Raw genomic sequence first — 19573 nt, forward strand, 5'->3', positions numbered from 1 at the left:
GCGCCCCTGACCTGTCATCTCTAGTCGCAGGCCGGCGCGGGGCGTTACCCGGCCCACCCGCCGCCGTCGGCCGATCCCCGTTTTATTTACATAGCCGGACTGATCGAGTCCCTGTCGGGCGGTGCGGTGCGTCTTGCCGGCCACCCGCCCGCGGCGGGCGACGACCGTACGCTGGTGGAACGACGACGGCTGGAGCGCGCGGAGAGCGAGCAGCAGGTGAGGGGGCGGGTGGCCGATGACCGCAGGCTGGTGGAACGACGGCGGCTGGAGCGCGCGGAGAGCCAGCAGCAGGTGAGGCAGAGGTGCCTGGGGATGGGAGGCGACTGGAGCTGGAAGAGGGTGCTCCGGCTCGTGCTGCCCTGCCAGAGCAGCACCGGCCGGCCGTCTACGAGGTCAAGGACAAGAGGCGGAGATGACGACGACGGCAAGGAGGATGGCAAGGCGGCCCGGGCGTGTCCGGCTGCAGTACAGCTGGTCAGCAAGTTGAAGGTATATACCTACGTAGCCTGTTGTTCTTCGTGAACTGCACTGCATGTGTGTTTTCAGTCAGCAAGATGCATTGCTGTCTACTGTCGGAGGGCGGAGGCGGCGACGAGGGGTTGCTGAAGGATTTTTTTTCAAAATTGTGATGTTTTTTATAGCAAATTCGGAATCTATACATTCTCACACATTAAAATCAAAACTAGCATCCCGTCGGCCTCCAGTTGGCCGAAGAGGGGCTCTTCGGCCTACGGTTGATCGAAGTGGGGCTCTTCAGCCTCCCGTTGGCCGAAGAGTGCCCCAACTGTGCCGAAAAAGACTCTTTGGTCTGTCATAGGCCGAAGAGCACTCTTTGGCCGAAGTACGAAGAGTCCTTTGGCCCCGATTTTTCGCGTTAACGGGAGACCGAAACTGCATGGCTGCGCTCTTCTGCCTATACTAGGCCTTGGGCCCCAAAGAGTACTCTTCGGCCTACGGTTGATCAAAGAGTATTCTTCGGCCTACGGTTGATCAAAAAGTCCTTTTCGGCCCAGACGGAGTGCTAGTTTTGATTTTCTTGCGTAGGTTACGCACGTATAGATTCCGAATTTGCTATAAAAATCATCACAATTTTGAGAAAAAATCTTGCTGAAGAAGCTCTTCTCGACGTTCCAACGGCAACTGTCGCGGCGGGGCCGCTGAAACCATCAGGAGTGGAGCACATGCAGAGTCAGAAACCGGTGGCCTGCTGAAGAACCAAATGGCCTCATCGTGTTGTGGTGACAGAAAACGATTTCTGTATTCGAGGTGGTAGCAGGTCAGGGCCTGTAGAATTTTGCCGAGGTTTGATTTTGATCCAACGCAAGCTCATCTGCGGAGGCAAGGACGCAACGAGTTCAAAAGATCTTGATTCTTGGTTTTGGACCAAACCACGTCTAGTTTTGGCATTCAACAAAGCAAAAAAAAGATATGCACCAGCCGGGAATCGAACCCGGGTCTGTACCGTGGCAGGGTACTATTCTACCACTAGACCACTGGTGCTTCATGTCACTAATGGTATTTGCCAGTTTCCATTCCTTCCCACCGCAGTTATTAAAACGGATTGCAATCACAAAGATCTTTAGTGCAACAGTACCCAGCTCATAAGAGGTTACTTCACTTATTGGATCAAAATTACAAAGGCTGGTCGTTGCCATGCGTATACAGGCACGCTACAGAACAGACCACACACGATTGGCAAGGAGAAGTAACAAGGTCAGACACACAGAGCCGAGTGCCAAAATCCACAGAGCTCCTTAGAACACAGCCGTGATCTCGGCCTCCCCCAGCACGTGCCCCTCGATGGCCTCCATGACCTTGTCCACTGTCACCTGCAAAATCCAGCACCACGAATCAGTACTCGCTCACACGTTAAAAAGCTCAGAGCAGAGTCTCTACGACTGAAGTTTGTAGGTGCACTTGCCTTGTTGCCGAGGCTGAGCAGGTCGTCGAGCGCGTAGAGACGGAACTGGATGCGGTGGCCGTGGGAGTCGGGGACGGGGCCGCGCCACCCGGGCTGCTTCCAGTCGTTGACCCCCTCCTGGACGCCGCCGTCGCCCCCGCCGGCGTTGGCGTTGCCCCCGGCGCCGGAGAAGCCCTCGGGCAGGCCCTTCTCCTCGGGCGAGATGTTGACGACCACCCAGTGCGTCCAGGGCACCCGCTCGTCCGCGTCCACGTCCTGCACCACCACCGCCAGCGACCGCGTGCCGTCGGGCACCCCGTACCACTCCAGCGGCGGCGAGATGTCCTTCTTCGCGCCCTGCCCCTCCAGCGTGTACTGCCGCGGCAGCCGCCCCTCGTGCGCCGACACCGGCGGGCACACCAGCCTCAGGCTCTCCTGCGCCATCTCGCTTCTCGCCGGCCGGCCCCTCTGCCCGCCTCTCTCTTCTCCTCCCCCCCGGCTGCTGCTGATGCTCGTGCGATGAGTTTGCTGGATTGTTCTGGTTGCTGTGAGGCTGTGTGTGAGTGAGTGACCATGCGCTTGACGTGGTCGGGTTTATAACGGGGAGGGTGGCACGCGGCGGGGGGATTCCGCGGGACGCGTGGCCGGCGGTGCGGGGTACGTGTAGGTGTAGTCGGCTGGAGGCGTGGCGTGGGTTCCTGGAGGGTCGGCGTCGTCGGGGACCCCGCGATGAGAAGAAAATCTGGGAGACTGCAGATTTGCGATAGTGTTTTTGAAACGAGGATCAGATTTGCGATAGTTAATCCGTCGTGCTCGCTTCCTGCTTTGGCCAGGTGTCCCGTGCCGTGCCTGTCTCTTTTGGGCACGAGGAAGGCCATGAAAGATTTGCTTTCGCTTACTAGTGGTACTCTTTTTGTTTTTCCTTTTTGATTGAAATGGTGATTTCTTTTCCAGTCTGCTATTCGTGGATTAAGAGGGTGTTGGAATGGGTGTGTTTTTACTTGTGAATTAACTAAGATTTGTTCCTATTTCTTTTCCCTAGCTGTAATGGCCTGTCCGGACAAAGATAAGGACTGAGAATCGTACAAGTGTCCATCCCAATGGCATTACATCAGGAAAATCATTATGGCCCTCAATTGTGCATATATAATTCAAATCAGACGACGAAGGTTCTAGATAGCTCACAATGTTGCATAGTTGTCTTTTTTTTTTCTTGAGACAATGTTGCATAGCTGTCATTTGTCAACATAAATGAAAGAAAATGGATGAGCTATTGAATTGCATAGTTGCCAAGTGATCTACGTGCGTGGTTTGCTTGGATTCGGAGAGGAGGAACGAGGGACGTGGGCGGGCAAATGAGGCTCAGTCAACTGTTGTCCACGGACAAATGGAGGGTGGGGGGCACACATTTGATGTTTATGGTTGGAAATGCTCTAACTGGCTGTGCATGCTTGCAGTGCACGTGTACCATCAGAATCATGTTTACTTTGATCATGAAGAATGTTCTCATATAGACTTAGCCTAACATTTTCATTTGATACTAGAGTTTTTCCTCATAATTTCTTTCAAACAATTTGCATTAATTATCCCTTCATGCTTTCTATTTGGAAATCTTGCTAGTTTCAGTTTGTATCTCTTTGTGATAGTATTGGGCGAGAGTTTCCCCTAATTTGTGAAGGCTTTGTCAGCCATTAGATGATTCGTCGTCGACATAACTCTCTGAAATAGTTAGACTCGACACCGTACAATGTATTGTTCATCAAATGCAAATAATAACAATGGAGTCCCTTTTGAAAGATTTTTTATTATACGACTAGCCTTGAGGTATTCCCTAATTTTTTCAGACGGTACAACAATGAGCACAGTGTCATAAGTCACAATAGCTACAGAAACTACCTACTCGGCAACAATGCCAAACTGTGTAGACGCTGCAGCATTGGCAAGCATATGCATTCACAGCACAAATCCAACATTCCTTCACTGTACATGCTAATGTCGACACAAAAAATTGCTATTAATTATTACGCTGTTATATATGGCCACATGCCTTGAAATAAGGAGATATTTTGGTTCTCTAGAAAACAAGCATCACAAGTCCTTCTTTTCTCCAAATACATAATTTGTGATTCCACATTGGCAGCTTGTATTCCCTGGAGATAAGCTTGGGAAAAGAATTCTATGAGACCAGGTCTCACGCGAGACCCTGATGGATGACACGTGGCATTCACAAATCACAAAGCATCCCCCATTTAAAATCAGAGGGTGGGGGAGGGGGGGGGGGGGGGGAGATTAGATGCTTTGTGATTTGTGAATGCCACGTGTCATCCATCAGGACGGGTCTCACTTGCTACCCGTAAGACCTGGTCTCATATAATTTTTTTTCATAAGCTTGTCACATATCACATATGACTGCGCCACTGCGGCTATATCAGCTTACAAGTGTTCTCTGAAGCCCTAGAACTTCACCATACATCGACCGCCTTTTGCACTTTGAGGGCCTATGGCATCCCTCATTTTGTTCTTTCAGAAACCATGTGGGGCTGAATACAACCACCGGATTCGTTGTCCGGTGACAGGACGCAACGCAAACTGATCTTTGCAAATTTGCGGCATTTTACGATGGTTGCCGCTGATTTGATACCCACCCACAATTATGATTGCAGAACCTTGATTCTGTTCCAAGTCCTTCTAGCTGAATATGATAACATTCCCAGGGATATGCAACATAACTCTCATTGTCACTTGATTGTCTTGGCCAACTTGTTGGGACAACCTCGCAGGGGTGGCTACTTGCAGGCTTGCTGGATACTGAAGCAACGGCGTGTGGCACATTGCTGACTCAAGTCCTCAGTTTTGATTTCTCAGCTCGAATTTCATATCAACAAAACTTGCTATGATTTGCCGGCTGGAGACTCTTCTCTGGTTGGGGCTTCCTACGAAGTTTTTACAAGGTCAGAAGAAAAGAAAACAGTATGTTGAGGCCAATCAGGGCTACACAAATTTTGCTTTGCAGAAACTTGTATCGACATCACAATGACATGGCAGAATGGCACTATCCTCTTTTATTTTTGATGAAATTTCCGTTTATTTTCCTTTCACGAGGCATGAATTTGTTCTTGGTGAATCAACAGGAATGTGGGAATAAAATGGGGTTTTACTCTTGTGATGATGAAAAACCGACATTTTTTTATTAAAGACATACTACTAGGAAAGAAAAATGAAAGGCACAATAATTGTTAGATTAACACGTTACAAAAAATTCCATTTGCAACTTCCAACAGAGGTGATCATTGATATCCCAGGATTTGTCGTAGAAAACTAACATACCAAAGTTTATCATCCGGTTTGTTTATGCATTTTTACAATATTTATATGTTGCAATTCTATACTTAAAAATACAAATTTATGTAAAAATAAAATAATATACGCAGCAAAGTGCATGCTTTACACTATTTATACAGTATTGTCCCTACGGGTTGTTGTTGTTGTTGTTGTTGTTGTTGTTGTTGTTTGTGACGACGATGTCTCATTGTTGTTTGTGTCTATTTTTTGCAAATGGAGTCAGATCATGGTTTCTTGAGCATAACCAACTCATAGTTGAATGGGTAGTTATAACATATTACTAAAATATAGGAGAGAGAATGTAGATAATATGTATATTGACTATCTGCTGAAAAATTGTGAGATTTTGAGAGGGGATCTTTTTAGACCGATAAAGATGCTCTGAGAATTCCTCGGGAAGAGAACCCTATTATCCTTCCTTTTTTCTTAAAAAAAGGTGGGGTTCTTGTTGGTGACCTTATCATGGGAGAAGAGGAATGTTGCCGTTGGGTAAGGCGTTGACTCCACATATAACTGAAGCCCGTCCTTGTTGTTGGTACCGAGGCTTACACCCGGAATGTCGAACGCTTGGGCCACCATGCAATTTCGGAGTCAAACACAAATTACTGAGTAGAAGGTGGGTCTGGTTGATTTTTTTCGTTTCATATGTAAATTTGCAGAGTATATGAAAAAGTTTCTCACACACGGAGGGGGAGGAGGAGGGGTGGGGGGGGGGGGGCATGTGTTGGGGATATGACTACTGGAGGTAAACCGGCTAGGAATGACCGGGTTAACTCCATGAATATAGAAGCTCATGAAGACGTGAGGATGGTGGCGCTTTACAAAGGCCCAAGGCCCAAAGGCGAGTTAAATCCTGTAGATGTAAACCGACTCTTTCATGTAACTTGTATTGTAAGTTAGAAAGAATAGAGACTGAGCCGGCCACGTTTATGATCCGGCCTTGGGACTCTCTAAACCGGCGGACGTCAACCTATGTATATAAAGGGACGACCCGACGGCGGTTTAGGGACAACAGACAACAACTCGAAAGCCAGGCAAAGCGGATTCGCTCCCTGGTCATCGAAACCCCATCAATACCAATCACAACTAGACGTAGGCTTTTACCTTCATCGAAGGGGCCAAACTAGTATAAAATCCCTCGTGTCCCTTGTCCGGTTTAACCCCTTCAAGATAACCTATAGCGATGGCTCCACGAATAAGTCCTTTCACAAGGACATCTGCCGTGACAAACCCACGACAGTTGGCGCCCACCGTGGGGCTATCGCACGATGGTTTCGAGTTCTTGATGGGCAACTTCGAATGACTCAAGGGATACACTGTGGGCCGGATGACAAAGAGTCGTCGCGGCAAGCTCTACATCGACGATGCAGGATGGGGTCTTGAGGCCGGTTCAATCGAATATGGGTACCAGGTCCCCTTTGGTGGGATTCACGTCTTCATCGGCAAGATCGGCGAACCGGGCCCTGAGCCGGACACCTGCACCGACATCATCGAGACGGCTCAGCATGCGAGCCCTACCCCGGTTCAGCCCGCAGCAAGGCATGTTTTCGTAGGTGTCATCCATGGAGCGGAGTATGAGGATGGATCGGCATCTGGTGGAGAAACCGTTGTTTGTTCTGATGACGAGTCTTCGACTGGAGAGACCGAGTCGCTGTATCAGCTGCAGGACGGCCGGATTAGTGGAGGTTCCGATGGCAATAGTATTCTAGACCCCCTCGATCTGCCAAACCGGGTCGCTGTCTTCATGGCCGGAACACAACCAGCGCAGCACTCTTCTACCGCCGCGGCGATGTTCTCCGATGCAACAACAACAACGCCAGCAGGAGCAGGGGGCTCTGCGCCGCCTCCTGCTCAGGTTTTGTCTGATTTGTTCGACGCTTTGGCAACATTGATGGCCACGGAGGTGGATGCGGCAGCCCGAGATCAGCACAACACGGAGATTGCAAAGGTGAAAGATCAGATAACTCAGGCTAAAGTGGATCTGGCAGCAAAGAACGCCAGGATGGCTACAGAACGGGCCGAGTTGGAAGCTCAGGCCTACTGCCTTAGGTTGGACCAGAATGCCTAAGATGAGGTCATGAGAAGAAGATACCGGTCGCACCTCCCACCGGGTTATGAGCCAAGAAATCTCTTCAACACGCCAGGAGCCGGAACCAGTAACCAACCAGTGGTAAACCAGACGGAGGCGCCGGGAACAGGAGCGTCGGTTCAGCCGCGCACAATGGACCCGCCTCGTCAGAACAACGTTGTACCGCAGTATGTTCCAACGCCCCCGGGGCATTACTCCAACCCATTAGACAACATTGTGGCCGCCGTTTCATGATTAGCAGCACTCCCAGCTGACGGCGAGTCATCAGTGGCGATTGAGACACGACGTGCCAGAGAGCTCCTTCAAACAGCTTTAAACCAGCAATAGGCTTATTCGCATAGTTGCGAGAGGATTCATTCCACCCCCCGTCCGATTCGGAGCTATAGCAGGCATGTTGAGGATGAACCGGCTGTATCAAGCAGTGCACGCCACCGTAACTCACCGCGAGGGCACAACCCGACAAGTGGAAGTGTTAATGCGCAGGATGTGGTTGATCATGGTCGTGCACATCGAGAAGTCGAGTTAGCAGCTCTGCATGCAGCTCGTCAACCTACTCCGGTTTGCCCTACCGCTTCAGTGGAGCCAGGCGTGGTCTTCAGTTCTTTAGAGGTGCCGTGTCTTACCCCTGCTTTGCATAATGTGCGACTGCCCAAGGATTTTAAGGGACCTCGTAAGGTGCCCAATTACACCGCCGATTTGCAACCGGAGTCATGGGTGGAGAGTTATGAGATGGCGATGGAGATGCTGGACGTGGATGAAGCAGTGTGTGCTAAATACTTCACCATGATGTTGGAGGGGACAACTCGAACCTGGTTAAAGAGCTTACCAGCTAACTCTGTCGGGTCATGGGCTGAGCTAAAGCACCGGTTTATCCAGAATTTCAAAGATACATGTAAGCAGCCTATGTCAATTGTGGACCTAGCCGCTTGTGTTCAAGAGGAGGGGGAGTCTACTACGCATTGGGTGAAGCGAGTCTTAGCTATTTTGCATTCATCAGACCGCATTAATCCAGATACAACAGTTTTGACGTTGGAGGGCAACTGCCGGTTTATGCCATTAAAGTTGAAGCTAGGGAGGCTCAACCGTCACTGCAATGACATGTCAAACCTTATGGCCGCTTTGGTGAAATACGCCGATTTAGATAGTACCAAGGACCCTGAGTCAGAGGAGGACAAACCGGGAAAAGGGAAGAAGAACGGCAACACCAAGGGACAACAGCATAACCCGGCAGGTCATGGGAACAATGGTAAGCGCAAAGCAGATAATAGTTTGGACTTTGTGGCTAACACCAATACTCAGGATAACGGTCAGCGTCGTAAAGGCAAACAACCCCAGAGGGGCGGAGGGTCAGGCCCCAATCTGGAGTGCCTGTTAACTCAGCCTTGTCCAAAGCATGGATCGAAGGAGAGGCCAGCTTCACATCTTTGGAAGGATTGTTACATCATGCGAGAGTTCAAGAACTCCAATATGTTTCAATACGACAATGGCCTGCCTGGCGGTTCAGGAGGTGGCTTTCATGGGCCGGGTTATGGAGGCAGCAGCTCCGGTTCAGGATTTCAAGGCAATCAAACCGGACATAGCAATCAAGGGAACCAGGGCAACCGGGGAGGTTATAACCATCAAGGGAATCAGCAGCAGCAACATTCGGTTTATCAGAGCAATCCAAAATAGTTGAATAGTGGGCAGTATCATGTCTTCACCACTAGCTTGTGCAAGCGTGATCAGAAGCTTCACAAGAGGGCTGTGAACTCTGTTGAACCGGCAGTGCCTCAGTATTTGCGCTGGTCTGAGCAACCCATTTTATGGAGTAGAGAGGATCACCCACCTCGGGTTGATAATCCGGGTCATCTGGCCCTAGTGGTGGCACCTCAGGTTGGGGGGGGGGGTATAAGTTCACCAAGGTGCTTATGGATGGGAGAAGCAGTATCAATATTCTTTACTATGATACCTTCCACCGCGGGGTTGACAGATAAGAATCTTAAACCGCCGAACACCGTTTTTCATGGCGTGGTGCCCGGTAAGTCTACGTATCCAATGGGCAAGATAGCCCTAGAGGTGGCCTTTGGAGATGACCATGATTCGAGGTCAGAAACATTGACTTTTGAGGTGGTGAAAATCAAGAGTCCGTATCACGCCCTGTTTGGACGACCGGCTTATGCCAAGTTCATGGCAAGGCCGTGTTATGTTTACCTGCAGCTTAAGATGGCAGGTCATAAGGGGACCATCACAGTGCACGGGAGTAGGAAGATCGCTTTGGAATGTGAGGAAGGCGATGCAGCTTACGCTGAGTCGGTTTATGCCACAGAAGAGCTGAAGTTTTATAAAGACAAGGTTGATTCGACAGACATGACTTCTTTGAAAAAGCCAACTACGGAGAACGATTCGGCGTTGAAGTTTAAATCGGCCACAGACACTAAGATGGTTGATTTTGTTCCTGGCGATTCGTCCAAACAGTTCAGCATTAGCGCCAACCTGGATCCCAAATAAAAAAGCGCGCTCATCGAGTTCATCCGTGAGAACCGGGACATCTTTGCATGGAAGCCTTCTGACATGCCAGGTGTACCGAGGGAACTCTATAACACCCTGGTAGTTAAGCTACATTAACCACACACTAATGGTGCCATGTCATTGCAATTAAATTTCTAAACCTCACTTGGATCCAAACCGAATTCAAATTCAAATTAAAAAGAGTCAAATTTTTATTTCTTCAAACGGTAAAACAAAAATGTCCGCTGGGTTGCCAAAATTCACTAACAATTTTCCTGAAAGAAACCAACATTTTATGAGAAATTAAAATGCCCTTAAACTAATTAAAATTGGACCAACAACTTTTAATTGATCCTTTTCAATTTCAATAAGTATTTGCACATTTCAAAATAACTTGCAACTTGCCGTGCTAGCTCATAGCATTACATAGTATTTATGTGTCAAGTACCTTGTTGAACCAAAAATCCTTTGCCTTTAATAGAAATAGCAAAACAATAGCTAAAAATAAAACAAAATTAAAAGAAAAGGAAACAAAGCCCCCCTGCTGGGCCGTGGCCCAGCTGTCCACCAGGCCACAACCGGCCGGCCCAGTCGCGCCCCACCCGACTCTCCATAACCCCCTAGGAAACCCTAGCTCGACCCCACGATCCCCACTCCCCCCCTTATCCGCCGCCGCCCACAGGGGCGCTCGCGCGTACGCATGAGTCCTCGAGGGAGAGGAGCTCCCTCGTGCTCGACGACCGCGCCCAGACGCTGACTCCCCAGCTCGTCGCCGCCTCGCCATCCTCCTCGCTGGAGCCACCCCGCCGGCCTACTCCTCTCCATCACGCCGTCCCCGTCTCCCTCCCCGAGCCCCGCTGCCTTGACCCCACGACCGCCGGTGAGGCCCCCGACCACTTCTCTCCTCCCCCCGCGCACACGTTGACCGCGCCCGCCTGCCGCCGCCCATGGTCGTCGCGGCCACTACTGCTTCACCACGCCAACGCCCGCTCCCTCCTGTCTGCGCACGTGCACCCACCCGCTCGCCCATCTCGGCTGGCTGCCGCTGCTGCTTCTACCTGCTGCCGCTGTGCTACCCGCTAGCGCGGCTGCTCACCTCGCCGTGGCTCCGCTCCCCTGCATGGCTGCGTCGACGCGCCCGCCGTGACGCCCTGTCTCGTCCCAAGGGCCACGCTCGTCGCCCCCTGCTGCCTTGCCCTGTCCGCGCCGGCCAACACTCACCCCCTCGCCGCTGCTCCCGCACGCCTGCTCCCAGCTACCCCAACCGCGTGCCTAGCCCCGCATCGCCGCCGGCGCCCTGACACCCTCCGTCGGCAGCCTCACCCGCCTCCGTCGGCAGCCTCGCCGACGCCAGTGGTCGGGCGCCCGCAGTGCCCATTCGAGCGGCGCCCGTGCCCTGCGCCCGCTTCCCGTTCCGCCCGCCCTGGTTGGGCTGGGACCTTGACTGGTGGGGCCAGCCCCAGTTTAGAACGAAAAAAGAGATTTAAAAGAATTAAACATAAAATAAAATATTAATTAATTAATTAATTAACAGATTAATTAACTTAATTAATCTTAGTTAGGTTGACCTAATTACTAATGAAACTAATTAACCTGTTTAATTAGTTTTAGTCAATGATAGTGCGAACCACCCCTAATTAGTCCTGATTAGGTAATTAATATGTTTAATAAATATGTGTCACTGACCAGTGGGACCCATTGGTCAGGTTGACCAGTCAACCCCTGTTGACTGTTGACGTCAGCATGACACCATGCTGATGTCATAAACCCAATTTTGAATTAAATTAAAGAATTAATTAAATTCCAAAAATTAATAAATTCTTTTCAAAATCATATCTTTTAATTCGTAACTCGGATGGAAAAACTTTGTATATGAAAGTTGCTCAGAACGACGAGACGAGTCCAGATACGCAGCCCGTTCGTCCGCCACGCGTCCCTAGCATAGTGAACACGCAACTTTCCCCCTCCGGTTCATCTGCTCGAAAATGCGAAACACTGGGAATACTTTCTCGGATGTTTTCCCCCTTCACCGGTATCGCCTATCCCTATGTTAGGTCACCCCCAGCACAACGTATTGCCGCGTCTTGCTTTATGTTACATTTGATTGCTTTGTTATTTATTGTGTTCCCCCTTCGTTACTCCTTTCCGGTAGACTCAGAGACCGCTGCCGATGTCCGTGTGTTCGACTACATCGGAGATGACCCCTCCTTCTTGCCAGAGAAACCAGGCAAGCCCCCCCTTGATCACCAGATATCACCTACTCTTCTCTCTACTGCTTGCATTAGAGTAGTGTAGCATGTTACTGCTTTCCGTTAAACCTATTCTGATGCATAGCCTGTCATTGTTGCTACAACTGTTGATACCTTACCTGCAATCCTAAATGCTTAGTATAGGATGCTAGATTATCATCAGTGGCCCTACATTCTTGTCCGTCTGCCATGCTATACTATCGGGCCGTGATCACTCGGGAGGTGATCACGGGTATATACTTATACATATATACATGCTATACAGGTGGTGACTAAAGTCGGGTCGACTCGTTGAGTACCCGCAAGTGATTCTGATGTGGGGGCTGAAGGGGCAGGTGGCTCCATCCAGGTAGTGATGGGCCTAAGTTCCCGACGGCCCCTGACTGTTACTTTGAGGCGGAGCGACAGGGCAGGTTGAGACCACCTAGGAGAGAGGTGGGCCTGGCCCTGGTCGGCGTTCGCGGTTATTTCAAGATAACACGTTTAACGAGATCTTGGTATTTGATCTGAGTCTAGCCACTGGCCTATACGCACTAACCATGACAGTTATGGGCACTCGACGTCGTGGTATCAGCCAAAGCCTTCGTGACGTCAGCGACTAAGCGGCGCACGCCAGATTGGACCGTAAGCCTGCTCCTGTATTAAGGGGGCTAGTTCTGCTTCTGGCCGCGTTCACAACATGCAGGTGTGCAAAGGGCGATGGGCCCAGACCCCTGCGCCATAGGATTTAGACCGGCGTGCTGGCCTCTCTATTGTGCCTAGGTAGGGCTACGACGTGTTGATCTTTCCGAGGCCAGGCATGACCCAGAAAAGTGTGTCCGGACAAAGGGGATCGAGCGTGTTGGGAAATGTGGTGCACCCCTGCAGGGAAGTTAATCTATTCGAATAGCCGTGATCTTCGGTAACAGGACGACTTGGAGTTGTACCTTGACCTTATGACAACTAGAACCAAATACTTAATAAAACACACCCTTCCAAGTGCCAGATACAACCCGGTGATCGCTCTCTAACAGGGCGACGAGGAGAGGATCACCGAGTAGGATTATGCTACACGATGCTACTTGGTGAACTTACTATCAACTCTCTTCTTCTGCTGCAAGATGGAAGTTACCAGAAGCGTAGTCTTCGAAAGTACTAGCTATCCCCCTCTTATTCCGGCATTCTGCAGTTCAGTCCACATATGATACCCCCTTTTCCATTTAATACCAATGCATACATATGTAGTGTAGCTCCTTGCTTGCGAGTACTTTGGATGAGTACTCACGGTTGATTTGCTTCCTCTTTCCCCCCTTTCTATATCCGATTGATGCGACCAGACTATGGAGTCCAGGAGTCAGACGCCACTGTCGATGATGACTACTACTACTTGGGAGGTGCCTACTACTACGTGCAGCCCGCTGACGACGACCAGGAGTAGTTTAGGAGGATCCCAGGCAGGAGGCCTGCGTCTCTTTCGATCTGTATCCCAGTTTGTGCTAGCCTTCTTAAGGCAAACTTGTTTAACTTATGTCTGTACTCAGATATTGTTGCTTCCGCTGACTCGTCTATGATCGAGCTCTTGTAATCGAGCCCTCGATGCCCCTGGCTTGTAATATGATGCTTGTATGACTTATTTTATTTGTAGAGTTGTGTTATGATATTTTCCCGTGAGTCCCTGATCTTGATCGTACACGTTTGCGTGTATGATTAGTGTACGATCAAATTGGGGGTGTCACAAGTTGGTATCAGAGCCGACTGCCTGTAGGAATCCCCCTTCCACACTCCTTGGCCGAAGTTGAGTCTAGACATTGCAAAAACTTTTACTAACATGGCTGTGTGCCTTACGGGCCCACGTCGCCATTGGGTGGTATTAGGATCTTTTACTCCTTGTCTATACTCTGGGACTCTGATCTCTCTTCTATTCGGGTTAAATGAATTTTGCTAAATCTAACATTAGGATCTCGTTATCACTTTCACCCGGAGAGCCCCTTATTACTGATGATCGTCTGCTGCACGTGAAGACCCTGAAGATACTCTCCGCTGTTAACCCGAGAACTTGTGTTCATCGCATTTGCAATTCCCCTTCCACCGTCAACCCTTATGGATAACTACTTGCAGTTGTTATTCTTACATTCATCCCCAGTTGGTCTTGTTATTACAAGATACCCCAAAATATTCGTCGTTGTTTTGATAATCCTTTGAGCTTACTGCCTTGTTGTTCTTTGTCACCTGAATACCCCTATGGATAATTCTCGCACTTATAGAGTATCCGCTCATCCCCTAGTTGTTCATGTGTTTCACAATGGTCTTCGAAATACTATTCGATCCTCCAAAAATCCTTAGTAGCTTATTGCTCTGCAATACTTGTCTGCTTGCATTATGGATGCTTTCCATATGTCTGGCAATATTCGTTAGTATCCTTAGACACCGTCATTTTGATCCTATTGATTCAACATGAGTGCGGATGCACGCAATCATCAGTTGATCCTTTTAAATTATCTTTCTGGCTCAGACGTCATTTTTGAACATGAGCTTGTTCTCGACCAATCTGTTTGCCGTCAATTGTACCCTTAGGTCTAATTAAACTTATCCACCCTTGATCAGAGCGTCTACTTCTGATCCTTCTATTTGGAAATCATAATTGCTTTGATATCTAAGCATCGAATCATTTAGGTGTTCTATAATCTGATGCCCTTGCATCCTTTCTTCAACTGATTGTGTGCCGATGCTCACATCAGCTCCGCTATGGACGTCAGATCCTTTATTGGATTATTATTCGACAGTGTCCTCCTTGTTCAATAACCTTGTGAGCCTTTCCTCGGATACATAATGCTTTTGGTAAATTGTATCCTCTGTTTTCTCAACCATGCTCTGTTTTCGAGCTGGTGGTATTTACGATTGAAGCTTGTGGTATATGTTTCCATGATACCCTGACGGGTTGAACCTATGCCTTTCTTAATCTGTGTGAACCCGAAAGTTTTCACGGGTCATACTCCTCTGGTAATTCACCAGGTAGGTTTTGACACTTAAATCATTTTTATCTAGAGCAGTGAATGAAAGGTTATACATTGAAGAAGTGGGAGTCGACCTTGAACTTTGTATTCATGCCCATGGACACGATGTAGATCTTATCATTAAAGCTTCTCTTAAATTAAAATTTTCCCTTGGTATAAGTTCTTATATCTGGGATCCGGCCTTTTGCAATCATGGTTTCGACCATATGTTCTTCTTTGACCCCATTTCATAGGCAAGTTTAAGCACTTGTCTTCTGTGGATCAATACACCAGTCCAACCTTTACTTTGATCTTCCATCGAGTATTACACCATGGTACCTCGATAATATCAAGTACTACATAACCTCTTATGAGTTCTTCATCAAGTACTACATTCTCACTGATTCCAATTTTTCACGGGCTCTGAGTTATTAAACACTCAAAGACCGATAACTGAACCGAGTCCACACTACGGTTCAACAACTATTATAAATCTTCTTTGCTTACGAGTTTGTACCTGATCACATCCTTCCTACCCTATTTGGCTATAACATTATTGTGATGATTTTAACTTTGCTACCTGGTCCTTATTCCCGGAGCACAACTTTTGACGATGAGCTAAGCTTACGTCGATCTTCCTCATCATACCATTTTGCCTTAAACAACGAGCTTGGTTTCGAGTTTGTGTCATACCCTTGGGTTCAATAACCTTTCGCTTCATCATTACTTTGGCTTGATGTCATCGCCAATCGATTACATCTTCATGAAATCTCTCGACAAATGTGTCGTGATCATCATCAGCATTATGAGCTCTTCCAGCATAACAATTGAATTCATGATGAGAAATACCATCCTTGCCCTCGATGATTTGTGTTATCATTGACCACTTTACTGCCTTCCCTCAAACACAAACTTGTTCGTGTTCTAGGTTATACCGTGAGTTCCTTGCTATCCAACATTTGTTCTTCTTTATCTTGGAGTATTACCATCTTTTATGACAAGAATGTCGTGAGGATTACTCCACCTCTTAAAAATTCTTGGTATAGTGATACTTCTCACAAACACCATTTTTCTTGGTCCCTGTGTTGATTCTAACCGGGATACCAACAAGTGAACGATGCTGCTTGGATTCTATACTTCTAGCTAACCTATTGCTTGGAAGTTAGTGGTCGACATTTCATTCTCAGACCATTGATTATCGAATCACCATTTTAACATTGATCGTGCTACCTAAGCCCATATCTCGGGTGCACCTTTCAACCAATTATCAGTTGTGTATGCTTTCCTCGAGCATACATCATTATATTACTTGATCTGACAAATGTTATCTCCTTGTTCACCTAATTGTGGAGATCCATCTTTTGGAAATCTCAATGAATTGTCGCTAAGTTCATCAGCCACCTCCTCCTCCTCTCCTTGGCTTAATGACGAACTCTTGTTTCAGAACTCACTTCCATAGTTCATTTCCTGAGAATCTTACAATGTCATCTCGTCAATTTAAGTTGCACCTTTTCTTCTAAGGCATCCTGAGTTTGGGGTATCCTGACACCAATCGAACCTGAATCTCGGCCAGATACGATGGTTGGAACATATTCCCAAGAATTATAACATTCGTCTTTAACCCAATAAGGTGCTGTCATCCTAACACACCTGCCCGGAGGGCCTATTATTATAGTTTTCTTTTTAGCAAGGTTAGCCATTCTTCCATGAGGAAATTGTAAGACTTATTAATAGGTTTATCCTGATGGATCCTTCGTGTATCCGAAGTCCGACCTTTGCTTGAAGACCATGTCAATGCTATCTCGAAGCATGTCTGTGGTACTCCGATTTTCAAGAAGAACATTTGAAGCCCATTGCTAAATGTTTCTTGCTCAATTATCCAGACACCGTTGTATGGGTAATGTCATGAAATTTCTCTCCCTTACCTAAAGAGTTTTCTACATTATATCCTGTCATGGATATCATGCTCTGCTTGTCCTTCCAAAGGATATACCCTTGAAATATGTGTTTAAACACATTTTCCTTTCCATTGTTCTGTTTAATCTGATAATCATATTTTCCTTTCCATTTTTTGGGTTAACATTTCTAGTGATCTATATGAGCTAAGCAGTAACAACTCACTGCTTATGGAAACACCTCGGTGTACAACTCTGTCAGTGAGACCCTGTTTCTACCGTTGATGACTTTTCGGTAACCGCCGATGGACGAGAACTTTGCCTATTGGTCCGCCTCGTTCAACGAGCAGGAAAATGGTTCTCTTCGTCCCTCGCCCTTGGTACCGACGTTGTTGCCGACATAATCAACATGCTACCCTCTGACATGCTATGTTCTGACATGCCTTGCTTACAGTATCATGCAAGACATCGTCGCCCTTCCTACTTTTAATCCACATGGTGGGCCCATAACCCATAGTTCCACAGGATCGAAACCTGACTCTCATGTACACCCCCTGTTTCCAAGGTTCCTCACGCGTGGCCTCGTATGTAATTCATGAGCCACCTTCAGGTCTGATATCAGACACAATACTTATTCCCGTTGCTTTGACCCTTTCATGCCCTATAACAGGCATCGAACGACTGCCTGCCCGCTCGAAACTTCCCAGGTTACCTCCTTACTTTGCTCTCGATATTTTCTTAAGTTTCGATTCGAGAGTTACTTTCCGCCACCTTCCTCGATGTTGTCGACCCGATAGTCAACCTTGTCGAGGTCCGTTCTCCCAGAATGCCCACCCTTTATTCTTTCATAAGTACGATGGCATTCCCGAAGAAAGGATGACGACTTCATCATGATGACCTGAAGCAGAGAAATGAAGATATCCACGTAATGGATCAACCTCTTCGAGAAGAGCAACTAATACCGAGAACACTCGTTAGAACTTCGTAACCAGAACTTTCCCTTACTTCCCCTCTTAAATCTCGGGACGAGATTTCTTGTAGTGGAGGAGATTTGTAACACCCCAGTAGTTAAGCTACAGTAACCACACACTAATGGTGCCATGTCATCGCAATTAAATTTCTAAACCTCACTTGGATCCAAACCGAATTCAAATTCAAATTGAAAAGAGTTAAATTTTTATTTCTTCAAATGGTAAAACAAAACTGTCCGCCGGGTTGCCAAAATTCACTAACAATTTTCTTGAAAGAAACCAACATTTTATGAGAAATTAAAATGCCCTTAAACTAATTAAAATTGGACCAACAACTTTTAATTGATCCTTTTCAATTTCAATAAGTATTTGCACATTTCAAAATAACTTGGAACTTGCCGTGCTAGCTCATAGCATTACATAGTATTTATGTGTCAAGTACCTTGTTGAACCAAAAATCCTTTGCCTTTAATAGAAATAGCAAAACAATAGCTAAAAATAAAACAAAATTAAAAGAAAAGGAAACAACGCCCCCCTGCTGGGCCGTGGCCCAGCTGGCCACCAGGCCACAACCGGCCAGCCCAGTCGCGCCCCACCCCACTCTCCATAACCCCCTGGGAAACCCTAGCCCGACCCCACGATCCCCACTCCCCCCTTATCCGCCGCCACCCACAGGGGTTCTCGCGCATACGCATGAGTCCTCGAGGGAGAGGTGCTCCCTCGTGCCCGACGACCGCGCCCCGACGCCGGTTCCCCACCTCGTCACCGCCTCGCCGTCACTACAAAAAAATACACTTCCGTGATGATACGTGTTTGTCACAGTAGGTCGCTTTTTTTGTCATGCATGTACATCCATGAAAAATTTATGACAGAATCAAGATAGTCATACCTGTGCTGTCGTAGATGTGTTCCATGACATTACCAAAATTATCATCACGGAAGTGTCCACTTCCATGACGATAAATCGCGCGTCGCAGAAGTGCTTTTGTCAAGGGTGACCGACACGTGGCATCCACCGTAACGGAACGCCGTTAAGCTATCGGGTCGGGTTTTGGATCCGATAACCCGTTAACAGCCACGACCAATGGGGATTTTCCACGTGTAAAATCATCATTGGCTGGAGGAAACACGTGTCGGCTCATCATTGGGACAGATGTCAACAACTCATTGGATGGAAGGCGCCTATGATACGTCGACACGTGGCACGACCCAACAGAGGCCCATTCCTGTGAAAAGGCCGGCCCGTTTGACTTGGTCAAAAGCTGGCGCGCCGACCCATGGAAAGCTTGTTAACGGCCTGTTCGAATATAGCCCATTTACAGACCGCTAACCCAAGGCCCGTTACACCCTATCCGAATTAGGCCTAGTAGAGTCATCTGGGCTATCCAATATGATTCCAGCTCGTTTTCACTTCTGGCCCATGTATGGCCCATGACGTCTTTCGGCCCATATGAGGCCCTATGTAACTCTTGGCCTACTAACGTCCCGTGGTGAAACTGGGCCGTAATGAACAGTGTATCACTTTACACCCATTAATGGCCCGTGGTGAAACTGGCCCGTAATGAACAGTGTATCACTTTATACCCATTAACGACCTGTTATTCCGTTGGGCCATTTCCAGCCCATGTTATCTTTTGGCCTTCTCAAAGCCCATTTATTCTTGGGCTC

At 48.0% G+C, this 19573-nt stretch overlaps 1 protein-coding gene and 1 non-coding gene across 2 annotated transcripts; both read right to left on the reverse strand.

The window, feature by feature from the left end:
- Nucleotides 1–1429: 1429 nt before the first annotated feature.
- Nucleotides 1430–1500, reverse strand: TRNAG-GCC (transfer RNA glycine (anticodon GCC)). Its single transcript has one exon. It is a non-coding gene; the product is annotated as a tRNA-Gly (tRNA).
- A 78-nt stretch (nucleotides 1501–1578) lies between these two features.
- LOC123059798 (UPF0098 protein CPn_0877/CP_0992/CPj0877/CpB0906) lies at nucleotides 1579–2492 on the reverse strand. The gene is made up of 2 exons (XM_044482300.1): nucleotides 1922–2492; nucleotides 1579–1829 (listed from the first exon to the last, which is right to left on the reverse strand). The coding sequence occupies exons 1-2, from the start codon at nucleotides 2342–2344 to the stop codon at nucleotides 1755–1757; spliced, it is 498 nt and encodes a 165-aa protein (XP_044338235.1). The 5' UTR covers nucleotides 2345–2492; the 3' UTR covers nucleotides 1579–1754.
- Nucleotides 2493–19573: the final 17081 nt, after the last annotated feature.

The sequence above is a fragment of the Triticum aestivum genome, chromosome 1A, assembly GCF_018294505.1.
Source record: "Triticum aestivum cultivar Chinese Spring chromosome 1A, IWGSC CS RefSeq v2.1, whole genome shotgun sequence".
Taxonomy (NCBI): Eukaryota; Viridiplantae; Streptophyta; class Magnoliopsida; order Poales; family Poaceae; genus Triticum; species Triticum aestivum.